Source organism: Ixodes scapularis, unplaced genomic scaffold (genome assembly GCF_016920785.2).
Source record: "Ixodes scapularis isolate PalLabHiFi unplaced genomic scaffold, ASM1692078v2 PGA_scaffold5__190_contigs__length_132052651, whole genome shotgun sequence".
In the NCBI taxonomy this organism is placed as follows: Eukaryota; Metazoa; Arthropoda; class Arachnida; order Ixodida; family Ixodidae; genus Ixodes; species Ixodes scapularis.
Genome location: NW_024609880.1, coordinates 88,075,004 through 88,096,483, shown reverse-complemented (window position 1 = coordinate 88,096,483; position 21,480 = coordinate 88,075,004). Strand labels below are relative to the sequence as shown.

The 21,480-nt window shown below is 49.7% G+C and overlaps 1 protein-coding gene across 1 annotated transcript in view; it reads right to left on the bottom strand.

The window, feature by feature from the left end:
- LOC8034764 (transformation/transcription domain-associated protein) overlaps positions 1-21,480 on the bottom strand; it is a 127,152-nt gene that overhangs the window by 50,552 nt on the left and 55,120 nt on the right. The window contains exons 43-54 of the mRNA XM_040207274.3: positions 21,059-21,205; positions 19,540-19,689; positions 17,593-17,747; positions 14,862-15,028; positions 12,533-12,854; positions 11,562-11,664; positions 10,795-11,064; positions 9,486-9,752; positions 6,622-6,765; positions 5,219-5,577; positions 3,245-3,380; positions 2,438-2,629 (exon numbers count right to left, since the gene is read on the bottom strand). Of these exons, the coding sequence (XP_040063208.2) occupies positions 2,438-2,629; positions 3,245-3,380; positions 5,219-5,577; positions 6,622-6,765; positions 9,486-9,752; positions 10,795-11,064; positions 11,562-11,664; positions 12,533-12,854; positions 14,862-15,028; positions 17,593-17,747; positions 19,540-19,689; positions 21,059-21,205 (2,412 nt within the window). The remainder of the gene's footprint in view (positions 1-2,437; positions 2,630-3,244; positions 3,381-5,218; positions 5,578-6,621; positions 6,766-9,485; positions 9,753-10,794; positions 11,065-11,561; positions 11,665-12,532; positions 12,855-14,861; positions 15,029-17,592; positions 17,748-19,539; positions 19,690-21,058; positions 21,206-21,480) is intronic.

The window sequence follows — 21,480 nt, the reverse complement described above, 5'->3', positions numbered from 1 at the left end:
CATCCTCTACTGTCTACCACAGGGTGGAGCAGAGTATACTGTCCAGACGGTTATAACGAAGTCAACAAGAATCGGAAATCACTTCGCTATATCCGCACCTTCATTATATCTGGATTTCATTAAAGTAACATGCAAAAAAAAATTGGGAGCCATTCCACTCTGTGAAGGTTATACCGACCAGCGAAGCTGTTTAGCACACGACACAGACCCTCCCCGAGGAGCTGGAGGAAACTAGACACACGCGACGGGACCGCCACCCCGGGAGACTAGAAGGAAAGGAAACTAGGCACAAAAGCGCTTGGAACAATGACATAGAGAGGGCGGTGCGAGCATAGAGTTTTTGGTCATGCACACGAAAATTGCTAAATTACCAAAGCTTCAAGGAGAATGCAGGGAATGGTGTTCTATGCGCCGCACATGCATGCCTTCCCTGTATAAAAATTTCGAAGTAAATAACCAAGATAAAGTGTTGATGAACGCAGATGCAAGATGCCATTTGTTTTAGGCTTTTGCTTTCATACAGTTACTGCTGAAGACGCCGGCACATGCGGTGTGTGGAACACCAATTCGTGCATTCGCCTTGATGCTTGGGTAACATAGCAATAGGTCTATTCTGTAGATGAGTTATCAATAGGCACCATTTCTAAGATCAGTAGACTCTCAGGTAGATAATAAAGGTTTCTCCAAGATTTGCCGCTGTGCGACCCGCGTCGGCCATGTCTACGCTTGCACCTCTTTGTCGTTGCTCCAAGCGCTTCCATGCCTAGTTTCCTTTCCTTCCGCTCTCCCTGGGTGGCGGTCCCATCATACATGCCTACTTTCCGCCAGGGTCCCATCGCGCGTGTCTAGTTTCCTCCGGCTTCTCGGGGCAGGTCTGCGTCGTGTGCTAAACAGCTTGGCTGGTCATCCACCTTCAAAGAGAAGAAGGACTCCCAATTTTTTTTTTTTTTTTTAATTCTTGAAAATCTGAGCTTGGGAGGTTGATTTATATTCGGAACCAGAGCATCCCACTGCCCCACAAAGACAAAACAATCGCAATATCAAAAACACCTCGACCTGTTATCCGTTCAGCCGGTTGTAGCTATCGCATATAAGCATTCTGTGAGCTCGTTTTACAAGTACTATTTCTTTTTAATCTGCATGAGTATCATCATCATCATCATGGGCGTACCAACCAAGGGGGCATGGGGGGCGCTCGCCCCCCCAGTTCTCAGAGTGGGGGGGCAAGGCATGCGTTTTGTGTCCCCTGAAACTGAAACAGCCGCCACTGGGCAGGGCTAACACTGGCTGCCGGCGACCAAGGAATACCAAGGGCACCTCATTCCGGCACTGGGGGGGGTGTCTGGTTTGCCCCTTCACTCAAAAACAAGTTGGTACGCCACTGATCACCATGGTGATCGCAATTTGCAAATCAGCCTGAATGCACGTTGCTGAATGGCGCGCAATACACCGCAAGGCACTGCGGCGCACTTGAGTCCTGGGGTTAGCGGCACTTGGTGCAAGAGCCACGCCGGAACTGCCAGAACAGCTGCTGGAACAGCCTCACTCCCTGCTGCTTGTTTTTGCACAATGCGTGTTCGCACATTGTTTGATTGAGTGCCAAGATTGGGCTGGACTGCCAACTGTGTTTCTCTGTACTGACACACGTAATCCGCTATAGTTTAGGTTTTTGAAACTCAATAACGACCATTCTTCGTCCAAAAGCAAGCAACAACTGCGCCGCTAAATGCCAGTTTGACCCACCAGAGAAATTGGTACACCAGTGGCGTCTGCAACGGCACAGGACAGTTTAACAGCGACGGCAAAAGAAGAGGTTTCTGCAAGCCAAAATTTGGATACGTCCGGACGCTTTTCAGAGTTGGCCAAGCTTGCAACATACATCGCAGAAGCGCACAATCAATCCCTACCCACGAAGCACGACGCTGTCACAGAGCAAGCACGGAGGATGTAGTTGACACGGTTGTTTGCAAAGCACGAGATTTCGTTAAGCAACGCTGACTATGAGTTTTGGGAACCTAGCGGTGACGACGACGGGAATGACAGCACTAGTACGGATGAAAGACAGAGTGGGAACGACAGGGAAGAGCATTGGTTGTCCCGCCTCTAGTGCAGACTTCTTAATTTGGATAATGCTTGGGTCTGCTTCAGCTTCAGCTTCAGCTGCATGTGCGCGAGCACGTGCAGCTGAAGCGCGCCAGAAGGCGTAGAGCATCCATCGGAGGCCAGGCGTTTAAAAGAGGCACCCTGTCATTCTCCCATGTTCGCTGCAAAATAGAACTTATTTGGCTTTTTTTGACACGCAATGTAAAGAGGTTGGCCTACAATCGAGTCGACTTGCAATCATGTAAATATGGCCTATAATTCGAAATAGCCTTTTGCTAGCAGGAAGACAAGCTTCTCGAAGGCAGATTTCTAAGGTAGATAAGAGTTCTCCCACCTGCAGCAGGGGCAGGTGGACGTGGGAGACAACGTGGGGCAGCCTCCTCCACTCCCGGATGCACTGGCTGGTGATGACCTCGACGACCCGCTCCACAAGGGACAGGTGCTGCTCCTCCGGGTGGCAGATGGCAATGTAGCCCCGGTACAGGTTCACCCGCCATGCCTGCTCCTTGGGGCAGCCCAGCTCAACCTGGAGGCACAAAAGGGTTTAGAGAACGTTGCAGTCTGCTGCAAAGCCCTGTAACCAGTGTGGACTTGGATTGACCATACTTGGTACAAACACGTGATCGGTGCCCTTTGCAGTTTACTTTGAAGGGGTTATTAGTAAGGACCAAACTTTACGTCTGTGTCCCAAATGAACACTTACCACCACACTAACAATTTCGATGACAATCTTCCAATTAAAAAAAAGTTCAAAAAAGAAAAAACAAAAACAAAGATTGTTTCACTAAAAGTGTGCTATGTACCTTAAAGCACGCATAACTACTACGCTCAGAGTTAACTGCACAACTCGCAAAATTGCTTTTCTTTGCGCAACACCATTTGTGCAAGAGCACCACAAGTACAAAAAAAATGAAAAGGTCACCCATGGCAAGGTCGCACCTACAAGAGAAATGCACGAGACAAAAATCAGACCGTATCAAACAGAAAGGAAATGGAAGGTGCAATAGTAGAAGCAAGCACTGGCATCAGAAACTTACGAGCAAAGAGTGACACAACAAAGAGACACGTGACAGAAGCCCATCTCCTTGCCACGCGGTCCCTCGTGACTATAGCCACGTGTGTGGGGGAGGAAGCCACTTGCCTGTGACAGGGCCTCCTTCATGAGCGCCCAGTTGGGCACTCGCCAGGCGCTCTCCAGCACCAGGTGGGGGTTGGCGCAGTTCTTGGAGCTGCCATAGTCCAGCAGAAGGTCCCACTGGTTTAGCTCCTTGGAACACCTGGGAGAAAGAAGCTCCTCATGCAACAGTAGTTCCTACAACAACACACTCCAAGGAAACATGCCTCATACAAATGTGTTCTACAATCATCAACGGAATGAGAATGGCACGGTATCAGAAAGAAATGCCCTGCCATTTTCATTGTCAGCGACTACGGTAAAATGTGTTCCACTGAGACATTGCCTTCCCGAGCAAGTCCCCCAGAGGCAAATTCGCGAAGACTAGCTCCATCAAGAGTGTACACTATACAGTAGTCGTGCAAATATTCAAATTTTTAGAGCGCAGCTCTTAGGGGCCCGTTTCCAGCCTGAGCGGCGTCGCCGTTGGCGTCGCCGTTGGCGTCGCCGTCGGCGTCGGCGTAACCGCGCCCCTCCCTCTCCTCCTCCTCCCCTCCTCCTCCTCCCCCTCCTTCTCCTCCTCCCCTCATTGTGTAGTATGGTCCGGGCGGGTCACGTGACCTCGGGGGGAGGGGGTCACGTGACCCGTTTCCAGCCTGTGCGGCGTCGGCGTCGCCCCTCCCCCTCCTCCTCCTCCCCCTCCCCCTCCGCTCCTCCTCCTCCCCCCTCCTCCCCCGCCAAGGTCACGTGACCCTGGGGGGTGACTCCCCTCCCCCCGCCGAAGTCACGTGACGGCCCGCCCAAGGTCATGTGATCCCGTCCCCTCGAGGTCATGTGACCCCCCGGACCTCTGCCCTCCTCCTCCTCCCCCTCCTCCCCTCATTGTCTAGTATGGTTCGGGGGGGGATTGAGCGGCAAGGAGGAAAGCAGTACGAAGGTGGAGGAGGGGGGGAGGAGAGACGAGCAGGCGGAGGCGAGGGGAGGGGAGGAGCTTGAAGGACGAGGAGGTGGTAAAGGAGAGGGAGGGGGAGCAGGAGGGTTGGAGGACTAGCAGGCATGATCACGAGGGAGGAGAAGGAATATACCCTTCACTCCTCCTCCTCAAGAGCTGCGCTCCAATTCGGCGTTACAGGAAGTTGTAAACGGCTTTCACTTTTTGAATAGTAGTTTTGAATAGGATATTCAATATTTGATTCCAGATAAACTGCGATGTACATAGTTTTCGAAGTGTCAATCGCGGCGGGTTAGCCCTATTAAGTGCGCTTCTCACCGATCACAGCAGAGAAGCAATACCTGCGTAGCTCGCGGGCATTGCTTGCTTGCAGTGCAGAGGTGCTCGGTAAGAAGCGTGCTCGATAGGGTAAACCCGCTGCAATTGTGCAAGAGTATTTTAGACAGCGATGTCTTGACAAACCGAATTCATCATTTGTGCATGTTTCTTTTTGTTAACAAATTGGAAATTGAAATATAATATTTACATAAAGCAAGCAGCTTTATAAATCCTCTTATTTAGGATGGTTGCAACAAATTTGTCATTTGCACGCCATTGTTCATAAATATAGTTGTATTAAAATTAACTGAGCTCACGAGTGTGCACATGGAAAATTGGGAACAGTCTTCACGAGTTCAGCTAAATTTTCATATAAGAATGGTCACTATTTGATACTCGATTAAAAAATATTTGGCTAAAAAACTATTTGCTTCGAATTTGCTTCGAACTCAAAATCCACTACCCCCACATGCCTACGAGGAAGCTACACCAAGGTAATGCTCTCTGCAGGCACATTACCATAAAACTCCAGACTACTCATGGGAGAAATTGCTTTGCAGCTCGAAATTTCGAAAGAAAAAAATTTGTATTTTCGATTGGGACCAAGCGGCTTGCTCAAGTCAGTCGGTACAAACTAAGGGCACTTTGGCACCCAGCCACACACTTCCCAAATCGATCAAATCTTCTCCGCATCTGTTTGGGCATCGACCCCTTTGTCCCCTGTATCCCACCTGAGCCAGTGTTCCTCCCAGAGCCGGAACTCGCTCTGGAGCAGGGGCGAGGCCGGCAGGGTGGCGTGGTCCTGGCGGGCCCTGGCCATGGCGGCCTCAAGGGCCCCCTGGGCCTGCTCAAAGCAGCCCTGCTGCTCCAGGGCCAGGGCCAGGGCCGTCTCGGGGTGGCGGGCCCTGCGCTGCCACAGGCCCCCCCACAGGTCCTCCTCCCGCAACTGGCCGTACAGCTCTGCCAGGCAGTCCAGGGACTCCCCGGGCTCCTCGGGGCCCCCCCTGCCCCCCTTGGACACCCGCTCCAGGGCCCCCTGCTCCAGCAGCAGGCAGGCTCGGTGCCACAGGTTGTGCGATCGGCCCAGGTACTACGCAGAGCAAGACGGTAAAGTTGATGGCAGTCCAAACAGCAGCGGAACGCAGCTTACAAGGCACGGTTCGCGATTGCTGGTTGCTTCTCACAAAAAATAAAAGGTTCGGAAGGTATTTGTTTATAGGCGCTGCCAGTCACGACGCCGGGGCGGGAGGCATACGGATACGGCAACTGGATGAGTCTCCGACTGGTGTGTTTACTGTGTCCTTATTCGTAGTCCCTCAATATCTGCCCAGTGACATTGTACAAACGTCACGCTGTCGTCTGCCACGACCGTGGCGGTGGCACAGCAGCCGAGCTCCAGCTTGACAGTTCAAAGAAGCTTCTACAGCCAGGAGTTGGGATGCTATGCATTTGCACATCTTTTTTGCCGGACCTTCCACGACCAACCGTCACAATTGCGACGTCCAATGGCGTGACACAACCGGTTCCTGCGACATAGTTTGCTGCCACCCCGGGACCACTTTCGACACACGGGCTGTACAAGATGCTTAATGCACCAGTCGAAGACAAGTTTCAATTACCACAGTACCGACATTACGCAATTACACAATAGGTACGTAGCTGTACGAGCTAACAAAAATGTTATACTATATGGCAGAATGCTGGGGCACCAGCAAGCAAGCACTGAAGTCAGAATGGTTTGCCCTGATTTTTATCCTCCACATTTCCAACCTGCGGCAATGTGTTGGCATAAGTGAGCATCTGGAGGCTTGGCTTTCTATGAGGAAGCGATGAAAGGACTGCCTAATGTCCTACCACGGTGCTGATAAACGTTAATAAACACGGAATGTCCAGTTCCCGTAATTGTGTTCAAAACAACCTGCATAACGAGCTGATACTACAGTTAGGACAGAGTCGACAACTGTTAGACCGCGCAAACCACATGTAATCGAGGAAGCCACAAGAGATGAGCGAAAATCGCAAAAGAACCCGTTCCGGCTAGTTCAGTGTTTTCCCGCTAGCTGCCTTTCGTTTTGCTGAAGTCACGAATAGCGTGCCATTTTGGAACGAGGCAGAAGCAGGTGGGCCCACAGACCTTGACCAGGGCAGGCTTGATGGGCACTGGAGGAGTGCACTGGGAGAGTGCCTCCACGAAGGTGCCGATGGCATTTGGGTGGCAGTCCTTCTGCACCACGTGGCTGCCGCTGCACAGGAAGGGCACAATCTCCCCGGCCAGCACCTGCGGGAGCCAAGAACGCCAAGTTCCGCAATACATCTCGGCATTTGGTCAATGCCAATCGTGTCGGACGTATATTGCAACGTGCCAAGGAAGTGGCCATTCAAGATCGAAGGAGAACACTGTCTGAGTGCTACTAACTTAATAATTAAGGGAAGACAAAGAGGTTTGTTTCTGTAGATGGTGCCATAGTAATCATCTTTTTTATATGGCAGCAAACAATTTCCACTTTTCATCTTGGTAAAAAAAATCGAAGTGTGGGTCGAATTACATATAATCTTAACTTTTCAAAAACAGAAGCGCGTGAAATTTAGAGTAACAATCGAGGCAACAGACAAATATAATATCAACTTGTGGAAGGAAAATAGAAGCATAAACAAGATCCACACAAATGATTTCACCGCAATGTTGCAATTTGGATATGTTCTAGATATAACATAGAAATCCCACATTTTCAAATTTCGACAAAAGAACATCTAAACTCCTTCCCTCGTTTATTAAGAAATACAGACTTAGACTTTAAGCAGGGTCGAAATCTCTTGTTGGAAAAAACAGACCCAAAAGGCTGCTGCAGAAGGCCGGTAAAAATTAAGTCGGTTATAATGAAATAGCACCTACAGCAAAGCGATCAGGGTTTTCCATTCATGTTTGCACTTTTTCAATGTATTTGTGTCTACTTTTAGTGAGGGAAATTGAGTGGCTTCCGCGGATATAGCAAAAATAAATTTTGTCAAAATTAAAAAAAATATTACCGTAAAATCCCGAGTCATCGCCCATCCCCGAGCCATCGCCCACCCCATTTTTTGGGCCAATATCGATTTCCGAAAAAACATCGAGTCATCGCCCACCCCTTCAAATACCCCAGCGCGGACTCTGCGATCCGCGAACACTCATCCTACCCGAATGACGCGGCCGCGGACCTTACAGTTGGAGGACGTCCGTGACAAAGTAAAACGAAGGAGGGAAAGACACTTCTTTTTGTTTACGCATTTCCTCCGTGAGCGACCCCAAAGTGGTCGTGTATCCGTGCGAAAAGAAAACGATCTGGAGATAACAAAATAAGAGTTTGTTAACGTAACCGTGGAGTGTTAGGTCTAAGTCTGTCTCTGCCGAAGTAAGGTCACCGCAAACCCGCTCCTTCTTCCCGCCCGTCGCGACCGCGGTTGTGCAATATTTTAGGCAAAGCCAAAGCGTAAATAAAGCTTTGCTGGAACGTCGTACACAGACGTTTGCAGAGCGTCCCAACCGTGCATTGATAGCCCGCTGTGCACGGACGCACGTATGTACGCACCAAACAAGAAAGTTGCGCAAGAGCTTGCAATTGACAAGGCGCCCGACTTGGCCCGACGCCAAAGTATTTGCCAACGCGACCGCCGGCTTTCCCGCTTTCCCAGCATTGCTCTTGGTCGCTTCTTTGGTCCGCTCGCTCGCTCGCTCGCGGGTTGCGCCTGGTCGGTTTTTCTATTTTCTTGTAGACTTTTCTTTCTTTTTTTTTTTTACTAACTAGGAGAACATAATGGTCACATTCTTTCACGGAACAAACGTTCGTGCTATATGCAGATCGATGGTGTTTCTAGCGCGTATGCAAGCATCGGACTTCGCTATAGTAAAATATTCTTTCGTGAGCATTTTTTTCTATAAAACAATGAAACTAAATCGAGTTTTGAGTTTGATGTATCTCTTGTGCATCAGCGCTAGATACGCAGAGAAAAATAGGCGGTTTTTTCCGCTTTTTTTCAAGTGTTAGTGCTCACCCACCGAGACATGGCCCACCCCATTTTTTTAAAGAATTTCAGGCGGTTGGGGGGTGGGCGATGACTCGGGATATTACGGTAGTCAAATTAGGGAAGTGTACATCCCAACCACGATGAGCGTTTGCAATTTAGTAGCAGACATCTCCTGGGCAGATTGGCATAAGTGCACCTGCATTTGGTTGTCGTGCGGCCAGCACGGTGAGGGAACTGAGTGGGGAGGCGGACACGTTTGCAGATGGTGAACACTTTTGAGTTTTGACTCTTTGCAGGCTGCAGCACGTTTTGCAAGCGCGGCCCACAAACCACGTGACCCTGATTTAGCAGTTTCCCCCTCTCTTAAATCTAGGCTTTCTACACTGATGGAACACAAACTTGAGCACAAACTCAGTGCCGTGCGCCTTCTTTGTTTGCTTTGTGTTCCGTGTCAGTGTCGCTGCTCCGTGTAATCGCTCTCTGCGCGGAAGTAACTTCGCTCAAGCACTGATTCAACAAATCATCGCCACTCAACGATGAAGAACCCCGGCACCGCTTGCACCTCAACCGAGAAGACGAATCCAATCTCCTTGAAGCTAAGGTGTGCCATCCTTGAAGAGTGCGCATAAACATAAAGATTGCTGCCCAACACCGGCTTCCTCGCCGCGGCCGTTGCAGCTGTGAACACGGTCCGTATGTAGCTCGCAGAATCTGTTTTCAATTTGAGCTTCTCGCAGTTCTCCGATCTAGCAGAGGACTCTTGCAGGGAAGCCTCGAACGCCTTCTGCAGGCCCAATGAACATGTGCCTGTAACAACCCATGTTATCCTTTTTTTTCTTTTTTTGCCCGTTATTTTTATGGAGTTTTGATATAACAAAGGGTGGATATAGAGGAGTTATTTCTGATTTTTATTGACCTTGTTAAACTGGTTTTGACAGTAGAACTCGGAGACCGAGGCTATCGGGGGAAGGAGCCCAGAGGGGGAAGGGCACTCACGCTCTGCTGCTTGTCGCTGAGCACCTTCCAGAGGCGTGGGAGCAGCTCGACCCAGAGGTGCTGTGCCAGGGCGGTGTCCAGGTGGCACAGCTGTGCAGTGGCCGCCAGGAAGCCCCCCGTGCGCACCTCCCGCAGGCTCTCCAGGAAGCGGGCCTGCCGCTGCACCAGCTGCTGCAGCTGCTGCCGGGGGTCCGACCCTGCCCGGAACGAGTTCTCCAGGACCCCCCGCACGGGGGCCTCCTCGCCCAGCTCTATCTCTATCTCCTCCTGGGGAACACGCGCAACAAAGCGGTCGTTGCTGTCGGGCCAGAAGACGGTGGTGTACAGTCGACGAAAGAGACTATTAACTGGCTGCCCCGTACGACCGAGATGAAAGCACGGCCTAGGTACGCTTGGTCCCTCTAGCTCGGAGAGCAAAACCCGATGCAACGTGGGTCGCACATTTAGGGCCGGTTCGCACGTTTGCATTCGAGTGCCACCGACTGTGTTGCAGACCCCTCGTGCTCGCGACAATGGCACAAACTGGCGCTGTCTTATTGGGTAGTACAGGAACACTTCCGATGTGCGAGAATTTTGTGCCTCATTGTTTTACTGTGCGCTCGAAATAATTTTGATAATGTTATAACTGGCCCTTTCTCAATATATGCTGCATAGATTTGACTGTGCAAATACCGGAAGACTGCCGGTCTAGTCATACACAGCTTGGAAATGTTCCGAGACTGTCCGACAGAAGGCGACTTTGCATTCCCTCCTTGCAAGCGTTTTCGAGCGGTTCCAAAGCAGTTCATTGCGCTCAAACGTAAATGTGCGAATCAGCTTTAAGAAGACGTAAACAATATAGTACTACCGTGTGAATGAGCCTTTAGAATGAACGTCCCCTCAATTTCCAGGTACTGCCGTTTCAAGAAAATGTAGGGAAACAGAGCTATACTTCAAGATAGAGTGCTTTCCTAGCGGCAGCCGAGCAAAAGTTTCGCGTTGTAGCGCTCGACGAACCATCTTGAAGTGCTACGTCAAGCGGCCGTCTTTTAGCCTCCTCCAGGAAGCTAAACGACGCCACACAGCCGTGCCACATGGACATCAAGTAACACAATGTCATGCCACGAGAAGAGACGCAGCTCGCGTGCTCCGTACAAATTTGGCGAGTGGTGTACAGGGTTGAGACAAACTTTTGGAGACGAATTCGGGCACGCTAGGACGAGGAGTCGTCTTTTAGGAAAATCTGAAGCGATGCCAGTGGGACGTTTCGACAAGACGGAGGCTCGTGCGTGGCCGCTGACACGGGAACGGAACGCTCGAATCCTCTCACCTCGGTGTCCGGCGGCTCCTCCTTGAGGGGCGTGGCCAGGGCGAGCGTGTCCCGGTCGAGGGCGTCCGCCTGGAGCAGCCCGGCGGTGGCGGCTGGCAGCAGCGCCCCTGGCTGGGCGCTCCGCAGCGGAGCGTTGGCCACTGCGGTGCTGAGGACCAGCTCCAGGCACTGCTTGATCCAGAAGTGCGGGCCGATCGTCTCCCAGTTCTGGGAGCACACGATGTACAGCAGGCGGTCGTGCAGCCGGCGGCGCTGGCTGCCTTCAAACACCTGCCGTGCGGGAAGAGTGAGGTTGTAGCAAACGGTACTGTGATGTCGGCGCTTTTCGGGAAAGACGTCGTGGCATTTCGAGTTGCGCTCAGTCCTGTCTTCTTGTTCTCGAGTTTCCTACTAAATAAATTTTTACGTTTTTTACTCCCCAAATTACCGAGAACTCTTTCCGAGCGTCTTAGCAACCTTCTTGACGTTTGCCATGTTAATGGTAGAGCGAATATTAATGCGCAAGAAACCACCATTGCTTAAATGCATTGCTTAAATTGCACACAGGATGAGGGACACACATAACTGCAGGGCAGACAAGACCTTACTGAGGATTGCGTGAAATATTGCCTTTAACCAATTGCAACGGTGCCGCTTTCAGTAAATTTTAAAACTAAGTAGTGGTTATGGACTAGGCATAGTTAACAACGCAGGCGGCTATGACCCAGGTTGTGGGTTAGTAAGAAAAGTAAGTCTGACAGTAGAAAAAGTGCAAAAACTTCCCAAACCTCGAAGAACTTTGCTCGGATGGAAGGCTGCACGCATCGGAGGCCCGCCATGAATGCCGGCTCCAGCTTGGATGTCAGTTCCGTTCCTTTCAAGGCCTCATCCCTGCGACAGGGGTCAAGGTTTAGCGGGCTTCTACAAGGCCACGTTGTGGCGACTACAACCATGCACTTCCACGTGGGGATTCTGTTCTGTTTTCATCGGGTTTCGCAAATATATAGATCAAGAATACAATCTTGATGTAGCTGCAAAGGCTCATGAACGTTGTACCATCTCACTACAACCAAAAATAAAAAAGAAAAACAGCTAACTTACCGTGTGTTCCACACATAAGTGCCACTTTCCTTGCCAGCACATAGCACTGCTTGATATTGACTCCCAAACTCCAATGTTAACTAATGAAATACAGAATCAAAACTAGGACCTAAGACAAGCTGTTGAATGATTACAGGGGCACTGCAATCTATTTCTACGCTCAAATCAATGGTTCAAACTGGTTTCAGCAAAGAAATTCCAAACAATACTGACTCAATCTCAACCGGTCAACAAACAACTGCAAGATGGCACGTAGACGTTTGTCCCCCACAACCGCCCGCGGCAAGGGTGACCACCGTCAGTCCTCTTCTTCCTCGAACTTTGAGCACAAGTTCGAGAAAGCCTCTATACTCTGTGTCACTTGTTGCGTGCAGTACAAGCGAGGCGAGGGCAACACTAAGCGAGGGGGGAAAGGGTAAGCGCTAGGATGGCTGGCGACGAGGAGAGAAACCTCCTCTCCTCTCTAACTTTCCTAGTGCTCTCCCTTTCTCCCCTCACCCTCCACTGCCCTCCTCTCCCATCTCGCCTTCCTAGTGCTCAACATTTCCCTCTTTGCCCTCCCCCCCCTGGCGTTGCCTTCGCCTGCACTGCACACAACTAGTGACACGAAGTATAGTCCAGTCGTTGGCCGATGCAGAACAACGGACGTACCACTTACCTGTACACATAGTTGACAAGCTCGAGGAACTGCGCGTTGAGCTCGAGGTCGTCCGGGAAGCGCTTCTCGATGAACTGCATCATCTTGACGAGGAGGATGGACTTCTCGCGTAGGGTAGGCGACTGGTTAACCGCAAAGGGGCTCTTGCTCTTGACCCAGTCCTCGACCATCTTCGTGATGGCCTTGAGCACCTTGACGTCGGGCGACTTCTCAATGAGCCCCACCAGGATGGTGCCGATGAAGGCCTTACGCATCTCCTGGCCCATCACCCCCACACGGTTCTTCACCAGGTCCAGGCTCAGGATGAGCAGCTCCGTGCCCACTGCAATCGTGGCCGAAGCGTCGCTTTAGCCCTCGTGATTGGTGACATGTTACACAATGAGACGACAGCGCTCGCAAAGTTGCGAGCTGTGCTCCGTTAATCGTAAAACCAGTTCTTGGGGTCTTTGCATAAGTAGTCGACAGTGGCACCGATGATGCCGCAGTGCCATGTGACAGTGACATCAGGTGATATGATGAAGTCATGTCACATGACAGCATGATAAGAGAGTCATATCATGATGCGTGGCAGTGCGACAGCTTTCCATTTCTTGCAAAACCCTCACAATGTGTCTTTCAGTGGTCTCCTCACCGTGCCTGCAAATGCTAGGCATTTAGAATGCCTTTGAGAAATGCCAAAAAGCCAATTTTTCTAATTTGTTTCATTGTAGCCAGAAAGAAGAGGGGAAATTCAAATCAAGAGATCAGCCTCCTCGACAGTCCCAAGACATGCGCCCTCTAATAGTGTTCGAACAAAACAAAGCACCCGAAGGAACAAGGGAGGTGTTCATACAATATTTTTAGAACGCTACGGAAGCAAGTTCTTTTTATTGAGCTTTGAGAATGGTTGTTGCAGGTTAGTTCAAACGAGAAGTAAGAAAAATAAAAAAAAAAATGAAAGTTGTTTATCACTCTCTGTGATGTCGAATTGGAGTGCAGCTCTCGAGGAGGAGGAGGAGGGGAGGGTATGCTTCTCCTCCTCTCCTGCTCCCCTCCCATTTAGCAGGAAATTTTTGCTACACTTCCCGCTAAATTCGGTGTAAAAAATTCCTCACTAAATTTAGCGGGTGAATTTCCCGCTAAATTCAGCGGGGATATTTTTCTACTAAATTTAGCGGGGAAATTTTTCCGCTAAATATAGCGGGGAATTATTTCAACTAAATTTAGCTGGGAATTTTTTCAGCTAGATTTAGCGAGAAACTTTTTTGCTAAATTTAGTGGGAAAATTTTCCTTCTCCTCCTCCGTTGTGACCCTCGTGACGTCACGTGTGACGTCATTATCGAAAACGTCCCATTATGCAACGTGCGGTTAAGCCGACAGCAATGGCGACGCCGCTCAAGCTGGAAACGGGTGCCAAAGAGCTGCGCTCTAAAACAAAATAAGATTAAACATGTCAACACCTGTCGCATAAAAGAAAAAATACCTAAGGAGATGGTCCTACACACCTTTCGTGCCCAATTTCTGGTAAAAAAAAAAGCACCACTATGTAGCCCATATCGAAGTATTCACTTACAATCTGAAAGGACACTTGCAACCTGCCCAGACAAGGTGGGATTTCACAAGTTCAATAGAGTTTTGTCAAGTATTGAGCAAAAAATAGCAAAAAGAATAAAAAAAATCTCTAGCTAAAATGGCATTGAGAGAAACATAACTGCTCACTGATCAAAAGCACCACCAAGAAAGTCAAAACATTAAATACTTACTTTTTTTCCCTGTTGGTGATACAAAAGCTGATTAGGAATCATAAACAAAATGATCCCCAGACCTCTTCAACAAAAGATAAAAATAACAAATACTATGCACTTCTCCTTTGCCCACTGGTGCACAGCAGAGGAGCTCGTTCCAACAAAGCCCCACCTATCCTTTCGCAATCATTTGATGAGAAAGTTTGACCAACGGTATGGTTCCTGGAACGTATCTGCAACTGGTCTGTCCCTCGAGTGCCGCAGTTGCCTGTACTACAGCAGTGCAGGTGGATACGACAGGTGCCCGTTCTGCCGCAAGTTGCTCTCCAGCTTTGCCCTTCAAAAAAACTTCGGCAGCAACAAACCGAAACACAGTGATGACGGGAACACCTGTGTTTGCTCGTCTTTTTTCGCCGGAACTACCAAGATCAGCCGCCGGGATTGCGACATTCGACAACATGACGCGCTGGCACCTGAGATGTAATTTGTTGCCCTTTGGAGACCACTTTCGGTACATAGACAGTGTGGGATGCCAGAAGCACCAGTTAATAGTCTCTGAAAGCACTATCACCGAAAGCAAAGGGGAATGCAATGCACCACTCACTGGAGGTGGTCTCCTGGCTGGTTGGGGTGAGGTGCTCCCTGGCCATCTTCTGCAGCACGCGCATGAAGGGGGTGATGAGGCGGTCGATGTAGCACTGGTTGTTCACGCATGCCGCCTTCAGGATCATCAGGGAGCCAAACAGGGATGACGGGGCTGCACTCGCAGACCTGCACGGTCGTTCCCCCCCGGGAAAAAGGTTCTCCACTCGTATCGCCATTCTCGGAAGCAAGGCGCTCTCACTTAAAAAAAATGATACTACTGTCGAGATTGGTTATATTGAAGTCAACAGGAATCGGAAATCGCTTCGCTAAATCCACTATATGAACTTATACAAATAACATTAAAAAAAAAACGTTCAGCCTTTCCACTCTCGTGAAGAAGGAAGACCAGCGGAGCTGTACTCGATACACTGCCGCAATGCGCACGCGCCCGATTCCCGCTTTCTGTTGTCCGACATGCCGCCGATCGTGGATACGTCTCTGGCGAACCAGAGTTGGTCGCACACGGCACACGTGACGCCAAACAGGTTCTCCACAAACCCCCTCAGGAACCTCGCCGTCGCACCTGGGAACTGTTCAGCCGGCGTGGAGTGAAGTCGTCGCCGGGCCTCACGCTTGCGCTTGGCCTCCGTGGCACAATCGTCGTCCGTGGCGTTGGCCTGCCGGTGCCCATTACATCGCTAGTTCTGTTCTCGGCGGCGGCTTTCCAGGCGAGCGATGTGCTCTTTGGCAAGGGAATATGAAGCGCTGGACACAGTGGAAGTCGAGGCGACAACAGCTTTGCGGCGGTTGCGGACCCATTCACGCTACTGCGTACGTCGCCGCTTTTTCTGCAACCTGTCTCCTTTCCCCGAAAGGGCGCGCGGCCGACCCATCGTGAGTCCAGACCGAAACTGATAAAAGCATAGGAAACAGAACGCAAAACAGACGAGGATGAAGAAACAAACGTGACGAGCGCTGCACTTGTTACGTGTGCTTCTTCTTCGTCGTCATCTGTTTTTCGTGCTATTTCCTACGATGAATTTCCACCAACGCGCCCAACTATTCATTCTTCTATTATAGTTGGAAAGGTTGCTGCCACCTACGAGCGACAGCGGAAACCATACTGGTTGTGTGCTTGCCGCCGTCGCTTATAGATGGTGGTAGCTGTCCAGGTAGGTTTGTGTCGACCTACCGGACACGATCCTGTGGAACCTAGCCCTTAACAGCTCCGCTGTAAAAAGATAACACGGGCTTTCACGGCACATGTTTATCCAGCATGCAGAAAGCAGTCGAGACTTCACTGCACGCGTCCCCTGCTAGATCAAAGCTGGTTTTCGCCACCAGCGAGAAGCTCTGATCGAAAAAAAATTCTGCTACGTATGGACCATGCCGACAGCTGCTTAGGCCCCACGGAGGATGGCAGCGGTGGACGGCACTCTTTACGTTTATGCGCACTCCGTCGAGGGTGGCACGCTTTTGATTCAAGGAGATTGCTTTCGTCTTCCCCATCGAGGTGCCAGGGGTGCCGGGACTCTCCATTGTTGAGTGGCGATGATACCCGAATCGGTGCTTGAGCAAAGTAGACTTTTGCACAAGAGCGACCTCACTGACCGGACGCCGACACGGATCATGAAGCAAACAAAGAAGCATGGATGGCACCGAGTTCGCGCTCAAGATTGTTTGTCGTCGGTATAGAGAGCCTAGATTTAAGAGATGGGACAACTGCTTGATCGGGGTCACATGGTTTGTCGGCCGCGTTTGCAAAACGAGCTGCAGCATGCAAGGGGTCAAAACTCAAAAACGATTACCTTCTGCGAACATGTCCGTCTCTCCACCCAGTTTCCTCGCCACACTGGCCACGCGACAATCAAATGCAGGCATACTTACTGCTCCCCCTCTTGAATGTAGGCTCTCTCCATCATCTCCGCAGGTATGTTGTCGCTAGCGCTCCGAACGCCTCTATCGGCATGCCATGACGGCTCCTCCGCAGCGATGCGTTAAAGCCACTTCCCAGATAACGGGGAGGGAGAGCAGACGACATTGCAGAGACTGCCGCCATCAACCTTTCTAGCATCTTCTGCAGCCTGTTCTGGGTGACTTCTATTATCACAAAATTTCTCTTAGCTATATCCGCCGGAGCCACACAATTTCTTTCGTAAAAAGAGACACAAATGCATTGAAAAAGTGCGAACGGGAGTGGGAAATCGTGATTGCTTCGCTGCAGTCACTATTTCGTTATAACCGACTTCGACAGTAACACTGTGGTTGCTCTCCTTTTCTGTTTCTGTCAGCCTATGACTTGTAATAACCTGCAAACCTTTGTGGCGTAACGAATGAAAAAGATGGTGCGATTGATTCCTGGCCGAGGCCTAAACATTCTGTTTAATCTAGATTCGTCAGGCTCGCATTAGAGAACATTGTCATTGTTTCTGTCACTGGCAATGCTGAGCTAATGAACCGCTACACCGGTTTATGGTCTGTAAGAACTCGCATTTCACTAATAGACTGTTTATTCAAAGACAAAGCCTGTTATCTAAACGTCGGCTGCCCTTCTGAGGCATCCAGGGAGTTTGCTTTCCAGCGATGTCCGAAGGCATAGCCAATTTCAAACATAAAACAAACTTCCCCATTTTTTAATTTACGAGGAACAAGAAAAGAGGCAAACATGACATAAGACTCGAGCAACCACAGAAAGCCAGACCCCTTTTTTCGTTCAGGCATATGCTAGACCGGACACCCGTTCAACTCACTTCTCGTAGTTTGCGAGCCCTTCGAAGACCACCTTGCTGATGGAAGCGTAGAGGCACTCCAGCTCTTCATACTTGGAGGCCAGGTTTGAAGTGGTCGGCTCACTCGGGAAGATGCTCATCAAGCGCGACAGCAGCGTGTGCACAGACCGGATCACCTGCGTCGTTGCACAAAACCTTGTTGTCGGCCACCTGGACCTAACCGGACGTGTCTCCAAAGAATGTAATATGAAAACTAGAGAATCATTTTGTTGTATCTACACCATTGCTATCGGGGCCTTGCCTGCACATGCCCACATAAGAAAAACAATTGAACTGAATCAAAATTTGGTTCTAAGCCTTCACAGAGGAGAATCTGCCACCTGCTCCTGACACTGTTTTCAAAACTGTTAACGTTCTAGGACAACCGCGAAACTTCGTACGGACTCCCATCCCCGAGAGATTGGCCATCCCTTTTTTTGGGCTGAATATCTATGACATGAAAATTCAGAAACATTGCCCATCCACCTGATTCCCACCGGATATCAATCACGCGATGTCCGACAGCAATCCCGTTAACTGAGCAATCTGCGGTACCGATATGTGGGAGAAGCGAGTTCACAGTCGGTTCCCTGATTTTTGTCGCATTGTGACATGCAAATCTGCTGTGCCCGCAGTCTGCAATATCCAATCCTGTGACATGCAAGTTCGTAGCTCATTCCCATGTTTTTTTTTAATGTGAAAGCATTAACTGTCACATGGAGCGAACCAGCGATATCAGCTCTTGAAGCTGCACCAAACGGCACCTAAAGTCCCCTGTCCCATGGAATGAAGGCCGTAGTCTGTAGCAGCAAAACGGAGAATAAACTCTTCTTGCCTGGTGTGTGTCCTAGTTTCAAGGAACACAACCCCATGGTGCTGCAGACCCGCGCCGGTGGAAGGAACAGTTAACACGGTGGTGTGCCCTTGTTGGATGACCCAAGGGCCGAGGGGGAGGAAGGGCGGGGGGAGGGAAGAGAGAGAAAGCGATTGCTCCTCCTGGAACCCATCTCAAAACTTAAAGCACTCCGCGGCGTTCGATTCAACAATCATGCGTTTGCATTCACAACTCATAAGTGCTTAGGTGTCCTCGGAATTTCGTCTGCGATATCAGTTCCCGTGATACGCGAGTTTGTAGCAGTTTCCCGCGTGTTGATCACACGGTGAATGGCAAATCTGCTGCGTCAGCAATCTGCGGTATCTGTTCCTGTGACATGCGAGTTCGTAGCGGGTTCCCGCACTATTGTCCACAATCAGCATGCGCGATATTGATTCCCGTGAAACCAGAGCTTCCAGCGGATTCCAGCGTGTTCATTGCACCGTGAAGCGCGAATCTGCTGCGTCTGCATTCTGTGGTATTTTTTCCTGGGACAGGGGAGTTCGTAGTGAATTTCAGTGTGTTTATCACACCTAGGAACGCAAATTTGCCATGTCTGTCATCTGTGGTATCAGTTCCAGTTTCACGTGGCTTACAGCGAGTCCCCAAGGTTTATGTCACTAATTTTTTATAAAATTTTGCTGTCGCATCCCTAAAAATCATTTACCCCATATATTTCAACATTTATCTCTTCATTTTGGGGTGGGCATTCTTTCGGTACTTTAATGCAAAACTGAATGCAAAACAATCAAGTTAACAGCAAAAACTTGCACCTAAGCTAGTTCTGTGTCGTCAGCACTACCTCATTGCGCCTCATCAATGTTGCAAAATGTTTTTTTACTCTTCTCTCAGTGTTTACTTCTGCTGACACCCATAGCAGTGAGCGCGCTCGGCATTATGCAACAGAGTGCTCTCAAGACATATACCATGTGCTAGGAAAGAAACTGAAGTAAACAGTGCGAAATACAATACAAAGGTATGAGCGACAACATCCCCAAAATGCATGGTGTAGCTGGTTAGTGCGAAAGCTTTAACCAGCATCACACAGGGGTCACCTTTGAGTTGTTGCAGGTCATGCAGGCAGCAATGCCCCTCTGGAGTGGCTTGAAGCTGGCCAGGATGGTCTCGTTGCGCAGGATGGTCAACAGAAAGGCCAGCAGCTCCAGGGCAGTGCAGATGTTCCCATAGTTGGGCTGGGCAGCGTCCTGCTCACACACGTCAGAGCGGTCGGTCAAAGTGGTCGGTCAACGCGCCGAGTGAGCTTCATAGGGCGCTTTTTCTTTGGCAGAAGGCACGCCAAAAGCGCCCTAAAAAAGGTTTGCAATTTATAGGGCACGATTACTGTGGCACGTCGATGACCAGGCATGGGCACGCCTCCGTCAGTGGAGACATGCCACAGTACCCTGACATGTCATATTGGCACTTAAAATGACATTTGTGCAAAGTGTGTAAATGCAAAACTTTTACCCTGAGTAATGACGCCCCCAAATATGAGTCAATTTTTTGGGGAAAAAAGTGTTCATTATGCAAGTAAATATGGTATAAAGTGTCTAAATAGTAACTTAAAAATCACTTCACTTCAAAAGGCTTCCCGTGTTCATATTTCTGTAGGCGTCACAACGTGAAGTTTAAAATAGGCATACAATATGCCATTCATGACATAGTAAAAATAGTTTTAAAAAATGTGTGGTTTTAACATCTGTCATGCAATATGACTGGTGAAGAATGAACTAATCGATTTATCAACTAATTAGTCGATTAAAGGGTAGTGATCAGTCAAGTTATTATTTTAATCAAACCACAGCTCCAATCAATATTCAATGTTTTATGAAAGCTATGGTTTGTGCGAGAAAACAAAAATATGTGGGACCAGTGGTTGTATACGAACTACAACACTAAGATTATGGAAGCTTCCTACTTAATAATAATCACTTTGTTGAATTTCCTCGTATGTGAATCATTAAACACAGCCTTCAGTGGAAAGAAACAACATCTGTTTAATGAAGAGGGCTCAGCTCAGCCAAAAATGGGCTTGCGTCGTTGAGATTCATGCTTCTGAACGTGCGCCCGTAGCAGACGACGCACGGCGGTATCCCTGCTTTCGCATGTTTCTAATTTCGGCCACACGGTGGAGACACGGTTCGATCTTGACGTGGTTACATGCTTGATCATGCTACCAAACACTGCTAAGCACAGAATGTGATAGGCCTTCCAGAGAAGAAGAGAAGGGCGTCTGAATGGCACCACCCACCGAAGATTCACTCCCATTTCTGACATGCACCATGATATGAAGCAGCGTGACAGGAAAAACCGCAGACAGTGCAACCACCCCCTTACGTGCTGTGTCAAAGAGTTCCCTTTTGTGTGATAGTAAGCCACCGACCCTACATAACTCTACATGTAGCAAAGGGGAAAAAAAACAACCTTAAAGGCCTCTGCCATCTGCTCGTTATACCGCATGTTTATGACAATTTTCTCATAGAAGATGCCGCATAAAACCCATTGTGTTAAAACTTGGGAGGCCTGTGCAAATGAACCAACATGAGCTTGTCAGCATGGCAACGGCCAACTTACCACAGTTGTGAGCAACTTGTCGAACCAGGCGAGCTTCAGCTCAGAGTTTGGCCACACGTCCTGCTTGAGCGCAGTCTTGAGGAGGGCCACGCAGCGTCTGGACAGCACCTCCCCTTGGGAGCCAATGTTGGTGGACGTCTCGTTCACCTGGGACACGGAACCCTACACTCAGGCGCAATTCTAGGTCCTGACAATGGGACGACCTGCAACACTCGCAGAAACGAGCCATGTCAAGAAGCATGTGACCTGCAAGCGATCGGCATACAGCTGCCGCGAAAACAATCGAGGAGTGCTGGCATGAAACACCTCAAATATCGCACAACTGAGATACAAGCACGAATTTGTGTTTTAGGTTCAGAGGCGTCGGAACTATTCAGGGGATAAGGGAGAGGGGGGGACGGTAATCGTAGGGGGGGGGGGGG